This window comes from Pangasianodon hypophthalmus, chromosome 11, assembly GCF_027358585.1.
Source record: "Pangasianodon hypophthalmus isolate fPanHyp1 chromosome 11, fPanHyp1.pri, whole genome shotgun sequence".
In the NCBI taxonomy this organism is placed as follows: Eukaryota; Metazoa; Chordata; class Actinopteri; order Siluriformes; family Pangasiidae; genus Pangasianodon; species Pangasianodon hypophthalmus.
Genome location: NC_069720.1, coordinates 21898136 through 21914826, shown reverse-complemented (window position 1 = coordinate 21914826; position 16691 = coordinate 21898136). Strand labels below are relative to the sequence as shown.

General features: G+C 37.7%; 1 protein-coding gene across 2 annotated transcripts in view; it reads left to right on the top strand.

The window, feature by feature from the left end:
- cntnap5l (contactin associated protein family member 5 like) overlaps window positions 1-16691 on the top strand; it is a 98339-nt gene that overhangs the window by 22027 nt on the left and 59621 nt on the right. For both annotated transcript variants that reach the window (XM_026927812.3, XM_026927803.3), the window contains exons 2-3: window positions 4846-4956; window positions 8621-8814. In XM_026927812.3, the coding sequence (XP_026783613.3) occupies window positions 4846-4956; window positions 8621-8814 (305 nt within the window). The remainder of the gene's footprint in view (window positions 1-4845; window positions 4957-8620; window positions 8815-16691) is intronic.

Below are 16691 nucleotides of genomic sequence, written 5' to 3'. Positions count from 1 at the left end.
CCACATCTGGAATTACAGCACTTTTTATATGTGTTGCAACACCCCCCAAATTCGGGGAACAAAAATAATTGGACAAACTTATAATCATAAATTAAATTGTCATTTTTAATACTTTCTTGAAAATCCATTTTAGTTAATGACTCTTTCAACAAGTCAAGAATTCCTGAAAAGGTTTTCAATGCTTAGTGGTTTCCAGCTCTTTTGAAATCACCCCTTCTGACTGTTAACTTTGCACTTTTACTCTGTAGCCATGACTAAATATCTTTCTGTAAATTAATTCGCTGGTGTAGTCAGGGGAAAAAGGCAGTCAGTTAACATTTTAGCTAACTGTGTTAATATAGTCTGCTGTGTTAACAAAGGAATAATTGCAATGTGTTGGCTGGCAGGCCACCTATCATACATTCTTAAAGAAAAGCCATGGGCCAGTTAACATCTGTCCTGGGTTGCGGTTGTCCCTGGAGCCGGACTTTGGACCCCGTTGATTTAAATTGTTATACGAGTAGTTGTGTATATGTCTTCTTGCTATGTGTGCACTTTTCTGTTTGTGTCCAGCATTTTCTTTAAAATAAAGTGACAATAAGTGTGCATGACTTCCAAACCCACAAACAGTGGATAAAATCCAAAGATATGGTTGTTAGAATGGAAAGCAATGCTGACTGGTACTATTGCTCACCTGTGCATGAGTCTGAATGGGTGGATGATAGAGAGAGAGCAACTAAGGAGAGGAGATTTTCAGTTGTTGTTTCTCTTCTTGCTCCCATTAGGCGTCACAACAGCGGATCATTGGTCCGCGTATTTGATTTGGCACAGTTTTTGGCAACCCTCCCCAATTTTATCCAGGCTTGGGACTGGCACTGAGAGCACACTGGGTCGGTTCCCTGCCTGGGAATCGAACCCGGGCTAAGGAGGTGAGAGTGCCATGGCCTAACCACTAGCTCTACAGGGACCCTGACAGGGGATTTTCAGTACTCGTTAAATGTTTATCTGGTAAAGCCAGTCTAAATAGGGTTATATTTTCACTTACGTACCATAGAAATTGGTATAAAGTGCCTACTCTGAAATAACAGAAACAAGAGAGAACATTAGATTGCTCCCTGGACACAGCTAATGGCTCCCCAACCTGCTGTTCATTCTGGTGTTTTTCTTGCATTATGAGCATATTTTTTCAGTTCCAGGTTTTAATGTGAACAGTCTGCACAAACAACGTTCATTAGAGAAGTTCAACCTTGAGTGCTAAAATGAAATGCTGAGGGAACACAACGTAACATTGCTTGCACAAGGACATCACTTTCCTTATGCCAGCATGTGGAATATTATACATAGCATATTTCACAATGGACAATCAGCACTAACAGACATTCTCCGTGTCTGTCTGAGTATATCACACGAATTAGGTACTTGGGTACTGCAGACCTTTGATTTATATTATTGGTCAGATGTGCATTGCAGCATCTGAAAGAATGATGAAGAGCCTGAGCCAGTGTTAATTCAATCCCTGTAGCTTCAAGATGCTTCCTCTCTGATCAATATACATATAATTGCTATTCTCGTCTAATTCAGGATTGTGTTCAAATGAAAACATTGTGCAAGTTTCTCCAAATGTATATTACTCAATTGTAATCACAGTACATCAACTGTACATTTACCCATTTCAATCAAACTCAGCCTTCTATCTGTATGTAACATATATAGCCCTTACTTTCACTGACAGTAAAATAGATAAAATATACTGTATGTAATATATTAAAACCTACGCACTAATAATAGTCTTTCTATTTGAATTGAGTCCCAGAATCCTCCTCCTTCCAATTTAAAATAAAGCCATTTAGGATACATTGCTTATCACTCAAATCATATACATTGCAATGTATTGCAAAAGACCCTTTATTTGGATAGTCCACTTAAGACACTTTACAGATCATCTGCCATGAATATCAACCAATGTTCATGTATGTTTCAATAAGTGTATCAATATTATAAAATGCATCAATAGAGTCCAGATGAATTGAATTTACAATTATGATAGGTTTACACATGAGTCGCTAGTCTATAGATGATCTACTGAATATGAAGTATTAAAAACAGGACCTTCCAAATAATGTGAAAGAAAAGTTGATAGATAGATAGATAGATAGATATCTACTATAGATTATGGGCATAGATTATCTACTAAGCATCAAAAACCATAAACATTTGATTTATTATTTTAAATTAATTAATAGTCTGATTGTATATCATGTTCATCTCTTCATTCCACAGATTCTTACAGTTGTAATTGAATGGTACACATTCCAACTAAGACAGACTTTAAAGTTTACCCAATGTCCAACCAAACATGCAGTAGCTAGATCATTAGAAATATGCTTGTCTGTTGGCTAATTGTGTTTTTTTTTATCCCATTTAATACAATGACACAGAAAAAACATCAAATAACCTTTGCTTTAGTAGGGAAGTATAGTCCAGCTCTATCATTACTAATGTCATAGATTACTGGCAGCTTTATTGCTGTTCGTGATACATCATCTAAATTACAGAAAGGAAGTATTAAAACCACGAAAGTACTGCATTACTGCGTGCAACACACCAAGAGCATGACTGTCATAAATATGTAAATAATTAAATAAATGTGAAGAAAATGTCAGGAGGCTATTATCAGTAATTCTGTCATTTCATCTCTATTTTTCTTTCTTTCTCAGTACTTTATCCTTACACTAAAAGCGGATTTTTGTCACAGCCATTGATTGCCTTCAGAAAGGTCAGCAGTGCTGCCATCCTTATTATACAAAAGTGCAGGGAACGTGTGAGAGGGTAATTTAATGCACATTTATCATAATACAAAGAATTACTTTCTCCCGTTTCTGTGTAAGCTCTTGATCTTTTAACTCTGAATGAATGTATTTCTTAGGAATATGAAATGGGCATTGTGAATCATGATCACAAATATAAGACTGTAAGACTGTATTGAGAATGAGACTTTTAACTTTTTGAGCATAGTTTGAGAACCTGCGATCTTTTTTATTATTATTATTATTATTATTATTATTATTATTATTATTATTATTATTTTATGAGAAAGCTGTCTAATTGTTGGGAATTAAACAGCTAGTTTCTATAAGTTAATGACATAGTGGTGAAGGTAAACGTTCAGTTTTGTCTTTTTTTTCCTCCCTGTAAGTCACATTTCCTGCACATTTGACTAGTAATTCTTACTCACAAAGCAGTCAGACAGTAGGAGTTGTTAAGATTACTGTAGCAACTAAAGGAAAATTTTTTGTGCCATTTATTCCAATAAAAAATATCCATTCAATTCAATTCAGTTTTATTTGTATAGTGCTTTTAACATTGGACTTTGTCACAAAGCAGCTTTACAGAAATGTATAAATTCAGGATATAAATTTTAAATTTATGAATTTATCCTTAATGAGCATGCCAGAGGCAACAGTGGCAAGGAGAAACTCCCTGAGACAATATGAGGAAGAAAAAGAGGAACCAGAATCAAAAGGGAACTCATCTTGGTGACAAAGGATAGTGCAATTATAAATAAATCCCTTCTATAACTGTGTACTACATGGACAAATAGTGCAACTGTGTAACCAGGAAATACATTACAGTTTTCACATGAAGTCTTTTTTGTTGAACTTATCCACTGTTTACTGATAGAGACTTGAGTGCAAAACTGTTTGTGGCAATTATAGTCCTAAGCCATCATAGCATATCTGTTCATATGAATTGTGATCCAAAGCCATCTTCATGGTTTTTAAGTGCTACCATCTTCAGTAATCTCAGTGATCTTCAGGCTGTCCATGTGGGTCCATAATCAGCAGCAGCAATTCATGATTTCCAATTGATGAGAATTCCAACCAGAAATAGGGCATCAGGATGGACCAGGCAGGTCAGGAGAGCAGAATGGGTCAGGATCACTGATATCTCAGGAGTAGCATGTGTAGCTTGACAGAAAGAGAGAGAAAGGGAGAGATTATTAGGTATGCTTATTGTCCCGTAATGCTTAAGGACAATGTACTTTGCATGCAGAGTGCAAGCAGGGACTCCGGCAAGGCTAGCAACATAACAGCATAACTAAAAGGGAGAGCCAGAAAGTAACGCAGACATGAGGGCAACCTGGGACGTAAAGTGGCCGGCCACTCCACTGTCAACAAACCTGAGATCTGCTCCTTTACCTAATATTAAATATCAAGCCTTCCTAATAATAAAATATTCACAAAAGGCTTGACTAAACAAATGTTTTCAGCCTAGACTTAAACACTGAGACTGTGTCTGAGTCCCGAATTGGAATGCCGATCCATAACTGTGGGGCTTTGTAAGAGAAAGTTGTACTCCCTGCTGTAACCTTCACTATTCAAGGTACCAACAAATAGCCTGCACTGTTTGATCAAAGTAGGCATGGTGGATCATAAAAGACCAAAGGTTTGCTCAGGTACTGTGGTGTGAGACCATTCAGTGCTTTATAGGTCAAAAGTAGTATTTTATAATCAATACAAAATTTGATTGGGAGCCAATGCAGTGTGGATAAGATGTGGTCTTAGAAGGGGTGATGTGGTCATATCTTCTGGTTCTAGTAAGGATTCTTGCAGCTGCGTTCTGGACTAACTGGATCTTGTTTATGCATCTACTGGAACAGCCAGACAGTAAGGCATTACACTAATCCAACAATCCGATAATCCAAAAATATATATGGGAAGGTTCTGTTCAGCATTCCAGTCATAGTTTTATTTTCCTCCAGCTGAATTTCATATTTTAAAGCATGCTGATTTTACTACTGTTTGAGTTGTCCAAAAACACTAATGTATATCTGTCTATCTGTCTCTCTCTGTCTCTCATATTTAGATTACTGTGAAGAGCCACTGCTGGCATCGCTCCCCTCAGCCTCCTTTCAGAGTTCATCACGGTCTTCTGAAAGCCACTTACCACAATTTGCAAAACTCCACACCCGAGATGGTACATGTTTAAATTATTTTATTTCAGCAGTTAGCTGCAGTTCCGAAGAGCTATTACACAGGGCCTGTTGGAGTTGTTTGATCTTACTGAGGGCTACTTTCATGGCTTATCAGCGCAAGCGATAAGACCTGAAAGGGACCACTAGTGAGAAATGTGTTCTTGTCCAGAATATCTTTACTCAAATCTGTTTGAATACTGTAGGTAGTGTGCAATGAATCCTGTCTGCAAAAAGTATAGCCTGTCTCAGTGCAAGGTTCATCTTTCAATGACCATGTAAGCATTGATGACACATTGGTAACAGATTCACAATGCAAAAATTGAGTCTCAGTTTGTAATAAAGACAGTTCTTGACATTTCATCTATTAAGCATGTAGTTCTGAAATTCAAGGGTCATTGTTCTAAGGTTTTGACAAACCAACAAGGTGAAATGATTTTAAGTGTGCCGTTGTCAGTTTTATCTGATAGACAATATAGAATTTCAGTTCATAACAATAGTGGCCACAGCATCAAAGAATAGAGTATAGCAGGGAACAGATTGTTGTTTATTAGCAGAGTTATATCTGTTTATATTTGTTTATCTTGTTATCTAGCTACTCAGACAACAACTGTTCACTGCACTGGATTAAGGCCAAATATAGTACTGCATCTGCTACAGATCTGAATAGCAGAGCCTGCCTGGTATCCTCTTGCACAATGGCCATATAATGGAACTGATGTGTTTTATGTATTTGCCCCAAAACAGATTTATAACTGGCCCGGGTTAACAAAGAATATTGTTCAATCTGGCCCTAAGCTGTGGCATGTCTGAATGGTATTTTTAATATCTGGCCCAAATGTAGCACAGACCCAGTTCAATAGTGGTTCACACTATTAAGCTAGTATTTCACATATTTTACTACTTTCACCTTACCATCTAAAAAATTATTAGGCTGTTTCCGTTACCTTAATTAATTCTATTTGACCTGTATAATCTATTTTTTTATTTTCACATGATTTTCCTTTTAAATGTGCATCATCCATCTTTGTATATACTGCTTTGCATTACGCTTATAGTTTTTTTTGTTTTGTTTTTTTCAGTGAAAAGCTTCCCCAGTTTTAACATTTCCGGTTTGCCATTACTCATCATTCAAAGTTCAGTCTGTGTGATATTTTATTTCTCCTATGAGCTAGATGTGTACTCAAAATGCATGTGCATGTGACATGAGTGGTCAGAAATGAAGATCACAAAGCAAACAGAAAAAGCAAACAGCCAGTGTGACCGCTATTTAATAACGTAATTTCCTCAATTAAGTTCAGAAGAAAAGAGTACAGCCTGGTCTTTTGTTTTCCATCGCTCACACTGTCACTCTGCACAAAACCCATTTTTTTCCCCATTTGGTCATTCCTCCTGATCTGTAATCTAAATGAGAAACCTTTATGTAGTAAGTGAAATTACTCAGTTTTTTGTGTTCATTTTCACAATAAAAACTGTCTTACCAGTGTTTAAATCACTCATTTTTTATAATTGTCATTGCTGGACCTACTTTTATAACTCGTTTTTGTTGTTGGTAAAGTAAACAATGCATTGACTATAAAAATCTACGTCTGTGAATTTTTATAGCTTGATTTAGTTCAATATGTCAATTATCAGTTATGTCGACTAATCGCTGTAGCCCTAACGTTAGGCAGACCCTTCTATCTCCGTGAGGTGTTTGCTAATATATTTTTTTCCATGCATCTGAGTCAGTAGTGATGGAGCCAGAATGCTCACTTCCAATCCATCTGCTTCTGGTGGATGTGCTCTAACACCAAATACTGGCATTTTTCATTTTTTCAGACTCAGTTTTTATTCCTCCAGGCAAGAAAAAAATATAAATACATGAATGAATGAATGAATGAATGAATAAATAAATAAATAAATAAACAGGAGACAGAATGGAAGATGGCAACATCCAGGTGGTGCAAACATGATAAACCTGCAATATTTACTTGTAAGCCCCTACATTTTGCTGTTTGCACACCCTCGAGCTTTATGGGGATTGTATATATATATTGTACCAAGTTTAAAGCAAAAAAAAAAAAAAAACCTTTACAACTCACAGTGACTAAGTAACTGGGGCTTTCCAAATATCAATGTAACGGTCCATTATCCTCTGTATGTAAATGAAATGCTAATATGACTGGGCAGTTGCCAATCAAATTATTTTATTTGCTGTAGATATCATCACAAGTCATGCTCACAGCCAAGACACACGCTGAAATCAGTGCAGTACAATATGAAATAGGAACAGCAGTAAGGAATCGACAATCCCCTGAAGCCAATTCATAATTACAGGATTACAGTCTGGAAATCATTTTTTTCATAGCACATTATACTCCAGAAAAAGATCTCCTAAACAAGCAGGAAATAACTGGTTGAAACTTTTTACTCATTTGATAATTGTATGTGCATCAAGCAGGGAATAAATACACTGGTTAAAGCTGTAGGCATATTCAAACCGTGTAATGACATACAGTGGAACATAAGTATAATGGTTTAAATAATTTGCTTAATTTTCAGAAACAAGAACAACCCAGCCTGGGACATAGGATTAACATGCACTTTCCTCTGCATTTTAGTAAAAAAGCACCAAAAAAAATGGTCAATAGCTTGCAAAGGAAGTGTTTTGCTTCACAGCGATGTCAAAACCACAAAACAGCTAGTTAACTAGTAAAACAATGAGCTAAGAAAAACAAAATGATTGCCAAAAAAGGCAAATGAAAAGCAAACAGGAAGTCCATATTACTTAGAGAGGCAAGCTGGAGAGAGAGAAGCCCAGAGAAAGGCTTAAGGTCTATAAACCTAAGGCTGACACTTGAGGCAGCAGTAGGATCCTATGACTATGATCAGAGAAAGAGAAAAGAGCAGGGCATAGGACCAACACACGGGACAGTTCAGAGGCTAATTCTGATTTTAAATCCATGGCCTCTGAGAAATGCCAAAGACCTAAACAAATATTATTACTGATGAACAATTACTGAACCTGGTTTACAGACAGAGTCTGAGATGGACACTGAGATTGGATCTGAGACAATGGAAGGATCAGGAATGGAATCAGGGTCTAAGATTATGGTTAATGACAGTAAGAATCAATCCCAGTTCTCTTCTCTTCACCATCCACAACTACACCAGAGTTTATCCTCATCCCAATTGTGGATTTATGGAAGTTTCCATATTAGAGCATGTGGAACAGGGAGTCGCTGTTTGTTTGTGGGCAAGGAATTGGATTTCTCTAAGCTCTAGGGAATCTAGTTACTTCTTTTCATGATCATTACATTCACTTGCAATAATCAGGGAAAGGAAAATCGATGAGACAAGCAGGACGCCCTGCAGGTGCTTGAGCCATGGACTCTGGTAGAATATAGAAAAATACAAACAAATGTGGAAACACTGAGGAGCTTTTAGGTCTATTAGAGGTCTAGAGGTCATTGGATTTATTTGGCTACTGTAATGTAATATTACACTGCTCTGAGGTCTGTTCATTGTCCTCTAGAGCTGAATTAGAGATTGCCCTCAGAATAAAGAGGAATAAGAATAAAGAATAAAGAGGACAAGCCACAAAAGCTAAAATAGTTTCTATTCTTTGTTTTGTGTCACTGCTCCTAACTTCCTGCCCTCTCGATTCCCTCTTTGTTCTCTCTGCAGGTTCTGGTGGATGGTCTCCAGACAGTGAGGACCGTCGACCCTGGCTGCAGTTGGACCTAAGAGATCGGTTGGAGGTGACAGCAGTGGCCACACAGGGCCGATGGGGCAGTGCAGACTGGGTGAGCAGCTACCAGCTGCAGTACAGTGACTCAGGCAAAACATGGAGATCCTACAGACAAGACAACATGCCATGGGTAAGTCTGCAACCATATGCAGATTCTGCATGCATACTGCTATAATGAGCGGCTCTGCTACTCAGTCACTTCATCATCATGACTTACAGTTTATTTCTGCTCTGTTTATTCAGATGAACATATGTGTTCATGTTTGAAAGAATGCCCAAAGAGGCATTATTTACTATCAAGGGAAATGCTGCAGTAACATATTGAGGTTTACCAAGTAATTTAATTTATTTTAATTTAAATCACCATTAATGCTGGTCACATGACTAACAGTTTGTCTATATGGAGCACTATTTTCATGCAGACACAAGCACACCTTAATGGTATTAATAGTTTGGCTGGTCATAAGCCGGTTTTATCCACCCAGTTGCTATTTTCATGGGCATTTTTATGAAAACGTATCCGCTGACATGGGTAGAACAGTGACGCAGGTTGTGTGTCATTTGAAACTTGCAGACGCACTGGTATGTTGTGCCCTATTTGGTTCAAACTTGTAGTTTCTTCCTCCTAGGAGCCAGTGTTAATAGAGATGCAAGGGGCAAAATTGTGTTTTTGTGATTGCAAGAAGTTAAATGCCCTGTCATATTTCTTACATATTTCCAGTTTTGTGGATGTACCCTATTAATATCAGCTCACCTAAATATAAATAACCTTTTTTGCAATTATAACTCAATATAACTGACTTAATTATTTAATCTGTAAAAATAAACCATGTGTAGTGTGTAGGAACTACATAAAGGCTCAAATGCTATTTGCATTCCTTAAATGATATCGACTTAAGTGAAGAGCAGTATTAAGTCTAGCACCACAGACTGACAGTTTGTTGTAACCACAATATGTCATGCTGAAATTCATGTGTTGAGTAAATACACTCAAAAAAACTCTATAGAATGCCATTAGAGGCCAAGATTAAATACACTGACCTACATATCTACTATACTTATAAACTAAACTTACTTAAATTGAGCCATAAGCATAGCAGATGAGTGCTTGGTCAGTTTATCCTTCAAACAATGACACGTTTTCTTTACAGGAAAGCAAATCAAAACAAAAACATTTACATTTTATTAATTTGGCAAATCAAAACAGTAAAAGTAAAAGTGTGATAAATAGCCTACACTACATGCACACATTATAATATATTATAATATTATAATATAGTATCCTGTAGATACAATAAATTGTGTGCACAATTAACTGTAATATAAAGCATTTTTCACCCCTGTCTTAGCCTCACACTTTCTGCCGTTGTACTTTTAGTTCATCATGCATAAAAATAGGATGCGCTGGAGCTGCCGAATAATGAGGGTGAAGCCATATTTTTAAATTAAATTTACACTGATTGATGTGATACATCTAGGATTATTCACGCAGAAATATTTCAGCAGTAGTCTTTTCTCTTTATATGACATCATACTGCAAGTGCAAAGAAAGCTTCTTCGGTCCACATTTTCTATCCCCCAAATTTTTCAGGCTTAAAGCCTAGTGCTTGTGCCCTGCCAAGAAAATCAGTTTAAGCACCTGCATAAGCCGAAAGTGAATACGGATTTTTTCCACAACATACACTATATGACCAAAAGTATGTGAACAACTGAACATGATACCCATATGTGAGGAGACCAAACCTGTTCCAGCATGACAATGCCACTGTGTACAAAGTGAGGTCCATTAAGCCATGATTTGTCAAGACTGGAGTAGAAGAACTTGAGTGGCCTGCACAGAGCCCTGATCTCAACCCCACGGAACAGCTTTGGGATGAACTTGACCACTGACTTTGCGCTAGGTCTCCTCACCCATCATCAGTGCCTGACCTCATTAATGCTCTTGTGGCTAAAATCCCCACAGCCATGCTCCAAAATCCAGTGGGAAGCTTTCCCAGAAGAGTGGCGGATATTATAACAGGAAAGGAGGACTAAATCTGGAATTGGATGTTCAAAACACGCATATCGGTGTGGAGGTCAGGTGTCCACAAACCTTTGACCATATAGTGTATCTTTTGGACTTAAGTTGCAGATTTTAAATACAAACCAACAGTATATGATGCGTGACATATAATTAAAATGGAAAACAGAATGTCTAACAAACTAATGAAATCTCACACTTTCCAAATGTATTGCGACAGTAGAGACAAGCAATTAGCCAATATAAACGCTAAGCTGTAGATTAGACATTTCATTGAACAACAACCGTTACTTCTGCCACTAAAATATCATTGTAGAAGCTAAAAGCGACAATATATAATGTTACATTTCTGGACTATATTAAAGCTATTACTAAGAGAGAGAGAGGGAAAAAAAGATAAGAAAAAAAGGAAGAAAAAAAAGAAAATCAGAAATTAGCAACAGATAGATAGATAGATAGATAGATAGATAGATAGATAGATAGATAAGGATAGGTGTGTGGCAACAGTTCCAGCAATGTGTATTTAAATCTTGTTAGTGGTCCAGTGTGTGCAGTCATGTCCTCACCGCTAAGTTATTCTTCTCTTAAGGAACACCAAAGGCCCTAATGAGTCCTACAGAATAATTCCACAGACGTTAAATTTGCTTCATGAACTTAATTATGGTTGGATTTTTAAGAGTTCATTTTCAGCTCTGAAAGCTTTAGGAAGAGTGCTTTTGAATGCATGGCTCGCATGTTAATTAGCATGACAAGTGGCAAGTTAATTTGCTTAATCACTTCAGATTGTAATTAATTAGCCTGTCCATTGTTGTTCAGAGTGACTTAAGGTAAATTGCATGGGCACATTGTACAGTGACCAGAAATATGAAGGTTAATGGAGACTCCAGAAGTGAAATGATAAACACTCCATCTAGATAAAACTCTCACTGAGCCATTTACACTTATGCATATAAGGAGCTGCGCTGGCGTCCTTGGCAAACTGTACTGTGACGCACTGAGTGTGGGAAACTTTCTCATGGAGATGTCACTTTATGCCAGAGCAATGCCAGTGTTCCAGCAAAGCCAGCTGGTGACAGAATCAGACAGTCACGCATGGTCTGACGCCATCTGCTTCATGCCACCGACTCTCACTAACGAAGCACACTACCCATTACCCAAGAACCGACTTGTCACTATCACTCATCAGCTTGCAACCATTAATTAAATTTAACAAATCAATCCTTCCACTTACATATAGATACATAGTGTAAATGAGCAAACGTATTTAAATTGTATTTAAGTGCAAAGAAAGCTTATACGTACCCTGTGGTTTCTATTGTACACAATTCAGGACTAATAATGCACTTTTTTACTGAAGCTAGAAAGTGGGGGGTGGTTAGTCATGCATCATTCAACTTTCTGAAAGGGTGTACTTTTCCATTCTCTCCACTGCTTTGCTATTTTAATAGCACATGGCTTGTGAAGGAGGCTTCAACCCCACCGTCCACTCATTTAATTCAATTCAATTTAGTCAGCTTTATTGGCATGACAGCAGATACAGTATAGCCAAAGCACTGAAATGACAAAGAAAAACCAAGGAATTTTAAATAAATACAGCAAAAACAAATGCACATAAATAACACTAACACATTGTGTTGTGCACTCTTTCTCTGATTCTTTTTGACTCTGTGTGTGTGTGCGTGTGTGCGTGTGTGTGTGTGTGAGACTTTATTAAAAGCCATTAATCTGTGCCTTGCCACCAGTATTGTCTGTCTCTGTATAGTTCTGGCTTAGAATCCATCTATCTATCTATCTATCTATCTATCTATCTATCTATCTAAAACTAATAGTGCACAGTCAGATTCAGTTACAAGGTGAATGTTTGATAATGCTGAGTGATACTAGTGCTCCTCATAGGAAATAATTGTGTAGCAGAGTGCTGATAATTCTAGGGGCCAACAGCACGGGTGGGGAATAAAAAATTCCAGTTGGATGTCTGTATATAATGTGTACAAAGCGCAGGTTGGGGCCTAAAGCAAAATTCAATCACAGGGCCCTGAAAAAGGAATTGAAGATATTAAAATCTAAGTTAACCAAGAAGGAAGATTTAGGCAACAAAACAGATTATACAAGACAATATTAGATGCTTTGGCATAATCGTCAAATGATAATCATTATTTTCAAAACAATGTGTGAAACACTGCAAACCAATTAGTCATTTGGTCAGAACATTCTTTAGACTTACGAGGCCCATGAAATAAGCCTAACTTCTCGTCTTCTCTGCAAACACAATCAGGAAAGCCCAGAGGCATAGCTACAGGGCAGGCAAGGCAGGAAGTTGCCTGGGGCCCCGCATTCTGAGAGGGCCCCAGAGGGCTGATCATTTCAATAATCTGATATTTTCATCTTAAAATAATGCACAACAACATCCAAGCAACCCCGGGTGGGGGGGTGCGATCTCATTTAAGACTCGTTTATGCTCCTGTGCCACCCCTTCATTGTACTGTAAATAGTTGAAGATGGACATCTTGTTTCCTCACTGAGGTTTGATTTCCTATTTGTAAAACACACCATGAAGCTGTAAAAATAATAAACGTTATGTTCTTTTAGATGTGTTTTGACTACTTTTAAATGTAGATTATATAATTATATCTCTAGGGAACATGAAGACATGATAACAATAAAACAAGGGCCCCATGCATTTGTTTTGCCTTGGGCCCCCACATAATCTACGTTCACCTCTGGGCAAGTCCCATGGTAACACGGTATGGTAATGCATGTATTTTTGAAATGCGGATCATTTTTAGGCTGTAAATTCTTTATGCTATTGAGAATACCGAGACTTTCCACAGTTTGCAAATATCCGCGTTGTGTACTGTGTTTCCATGTGACTTGAAAGCCTGATTGTGTTTGCAGGTTAGTGGAGAAGTTTCTTGAGCGCAGTAAGGCTAATCATATGTTGTGAAAATCACAAACTTTACATATGAAGTGGGCTATGCTGAATATGTTTTAAGTAGAGGTGAAATTAATAATTCCATATTGATCTCATGCATGATATACAGAGCATTCGAATGAAAGTTTGATACGTTGCTGTGCAACATATGCTTGTGCCAGAACGCTGATATTCAACATACAGAAGGTGCTGCAGATAAGGTGAGCTGGAATCTTGACATGCAGTTACTCTGTTCATTCTCACACTGTATTGCAATCTATAAAAGATGTCCAATTTACTAGTTCAGTGGTGCAGCACATCACCTATCAGTTCTCATACACATTTACTGTATATTACTGTATAAGGAAAACCTGTGTTCCAAAGTTTCTGAGTATAAAGCACGCAGATATCAGAGATGGCCAAGAGGTGAATGTTTGGTGGTGCCTTGTGAAACAACATACCTTGAAATGCTGTGGTCAGATAGACAGGTGTGTTTGAATGAGGTTACGTGTTATTTTGTCCATATTAGTCCCTAATAATTTTATATATTGTGAGCTTTCATCTTTTTTGAATTTGTTGCGCTACATTATGGCTGCTGTACCTTAAATGGATGCAATGTGGAAAATGTCAGTGCAGTACATGTAATAGAATGTGTTGGAGTAATATGGATAATTGTTTAATGTTACTGTAAAATTGGATAATTTTTGACAAATATCATTCAGTTGTTTACAGAGGATATTACACCTCATTGTAAACATTTAAGATGAGAAATTCAATAAAGGCACACAAATTCAGTGCTCTATGTCTTTGACGAAATTCTTTAAGCATTTGACTGTCAGGTTAATGCAATGAGTAAAGGGATAATGTATTTTGTTGACAGTGATACATTGGTTGATGAATTTGTTTAATTTAGAAAAATGAGTTAAAGATTTCAAGTGAGTTACTGCCTTCTGCATGTAAGACATAGAGCTTTGCTCACAGTGTACACAGTTGTGGTACTAGCATTTAACTCATGCTGAGTATACACATTTGCTTCCTGCCTCTTGCTCACACACTGTTATAATCCCATTTCAGAAAAGAAAGCCTGCACTGCTGTATGCTTTAGAACATGTTTACTGTTTACTGTTGCTCAAGATTGTAATTACTATGAATCATGCAGAATGAAACATTTTCACAAATTCAATCAGTTTATTATTCTTGCTTTAAAAAAAAGTTGCAAACATTTTCAAACATGCAGTTTCAGGCATTAATACATGATGAAGTGAAAAGACTGTCTATCAACACTAAATAGTCAAAAGTATGTAGAAACATGACCATCACACCCATACATGAGCCTTCCCCAAACTGTTGCCACAAAGGTGGAAGCACACAATTGCATAGAATGCATTAGTATGTTGTAGCATTACAATTTCCCTTCACTAGAACTACAGGGTAAAAACATGTTCCAGCATGACAATGCCCCTGTGTACAAGGCGAGCTCCATGAAGACATGGTGTGTTAAGGTTGAAGTGGAAGAACTCGAGTGGCCTGCACAGAGCCCTGACCTCAACCCCACGGAACACCTTTGGGATGAATTGGAGTGCCAACTACATGCCAGGCTTTCTCGCCTAACATCAGTGCCTGAACTCACTAATGCTCTTGTGGCTGAATGAGCACAAATCCCCAAAGTCCCGCTCCAAAATCTAGTAGAAAACCTTCCCAGAAGTAGAGAGGGGACTAAATATGGCATGGGATTTTCAACAAGCACATATAAATGTGATGGTCAGGTGTCCACATACTTTTGGCCATATATTGTATCTATATAGTGTTTGTGTGTTTATCAGCAAACATGTTTAAAGTATTTAGTAACTTTGTCTTCACAAATTTATTAGCTTACCCCTACTTTAAAATAATAAATCGTTTTTGCCTTTAAGCTGGATGAGGTCTCTCAGGGTACAGCCAGACTGTATCTATGATAAAATGCACTTCAGACTCCACATAGTTATTGTTCAGATTGTAGTGGTTACTCACACTGACTCCAATTATATATTGCTTTGTTTCGTTTGGGCGTATTGTGACAGCTGTGAGATCGATTGCTTTAGCCTTCAGCACCATGCGGCTGGTCTGTGTTCTCCTGATTCTCTAGGTGTAAAATACCTGCTTAACCATTACCACACAGGGACACACACATACACACAAAATCAATACATTTAATTTTAGAACTCCAATTTTCAGCAGCTCTGTATGCCGCATCTCTGTGTGCTGCTCAAACTATAGACCAAATTGTAAAAGTTTTAGATTCATAAAAAATAAGATTAGAAGAAGAAAGGGGGCAGTTGTGGCCTCAGACTTGTAACCTGAAGGTGAACCTGAAGGTTGTGGGTTCGAGTCTCAGGCCCAGCAGGGATTGTAGGTGGGGGGAGTGAATGACCAGCGCTCTCTCCCACCCTCAATACCACGACTGAGGTGAGACTCTTGAGCAAGGCACCGAACCCCCAACTGCTCCCCGGGCGCCGCAGCAAAAAAGGCTGCCCGCTGCTCCAGGTGTGTGTTCACTACTGTGTGTGTGCATTTGGATGGGTTAAATGCAGAGCACAAACTCCGAGTATGGGTCACCATACTTGGCTATACATCACTTCACTTCCACTTCCTCTGCCATGATCCTACAAAAGATTATATATATATAAGATTATATAAACTGACAAGAATTTGATATCAACAAAGAAGTGCAAAATAATTGTAAATATCAGAGCAGTATGCTATCATTTGATTCATCTGTCTTTACAGACCTTTTGTTGGCCATCAGTGAGACATGCTATAGGGCAATGTCTTGACATGATAAACTTAATGAGGCTTAAAAGTAATAACAATCTGCAGCTCTTGAATTCAAACTACAGTATCCAACAGTAGGGTAGCAGTAGATCAGTTTTAGACCTTATGTCAGTTGTGATTGCTGATAACAGTCTCATGGTATTCCTATAGCACCTATATTTACAGAGTTGCAACTGACTGTGACTGTGGCATTATGGGTTCAGAGCAATTCTAATAAGAAAATAGTAATTAAAAAGTATACACACACATGTTTAAATTAATGCCC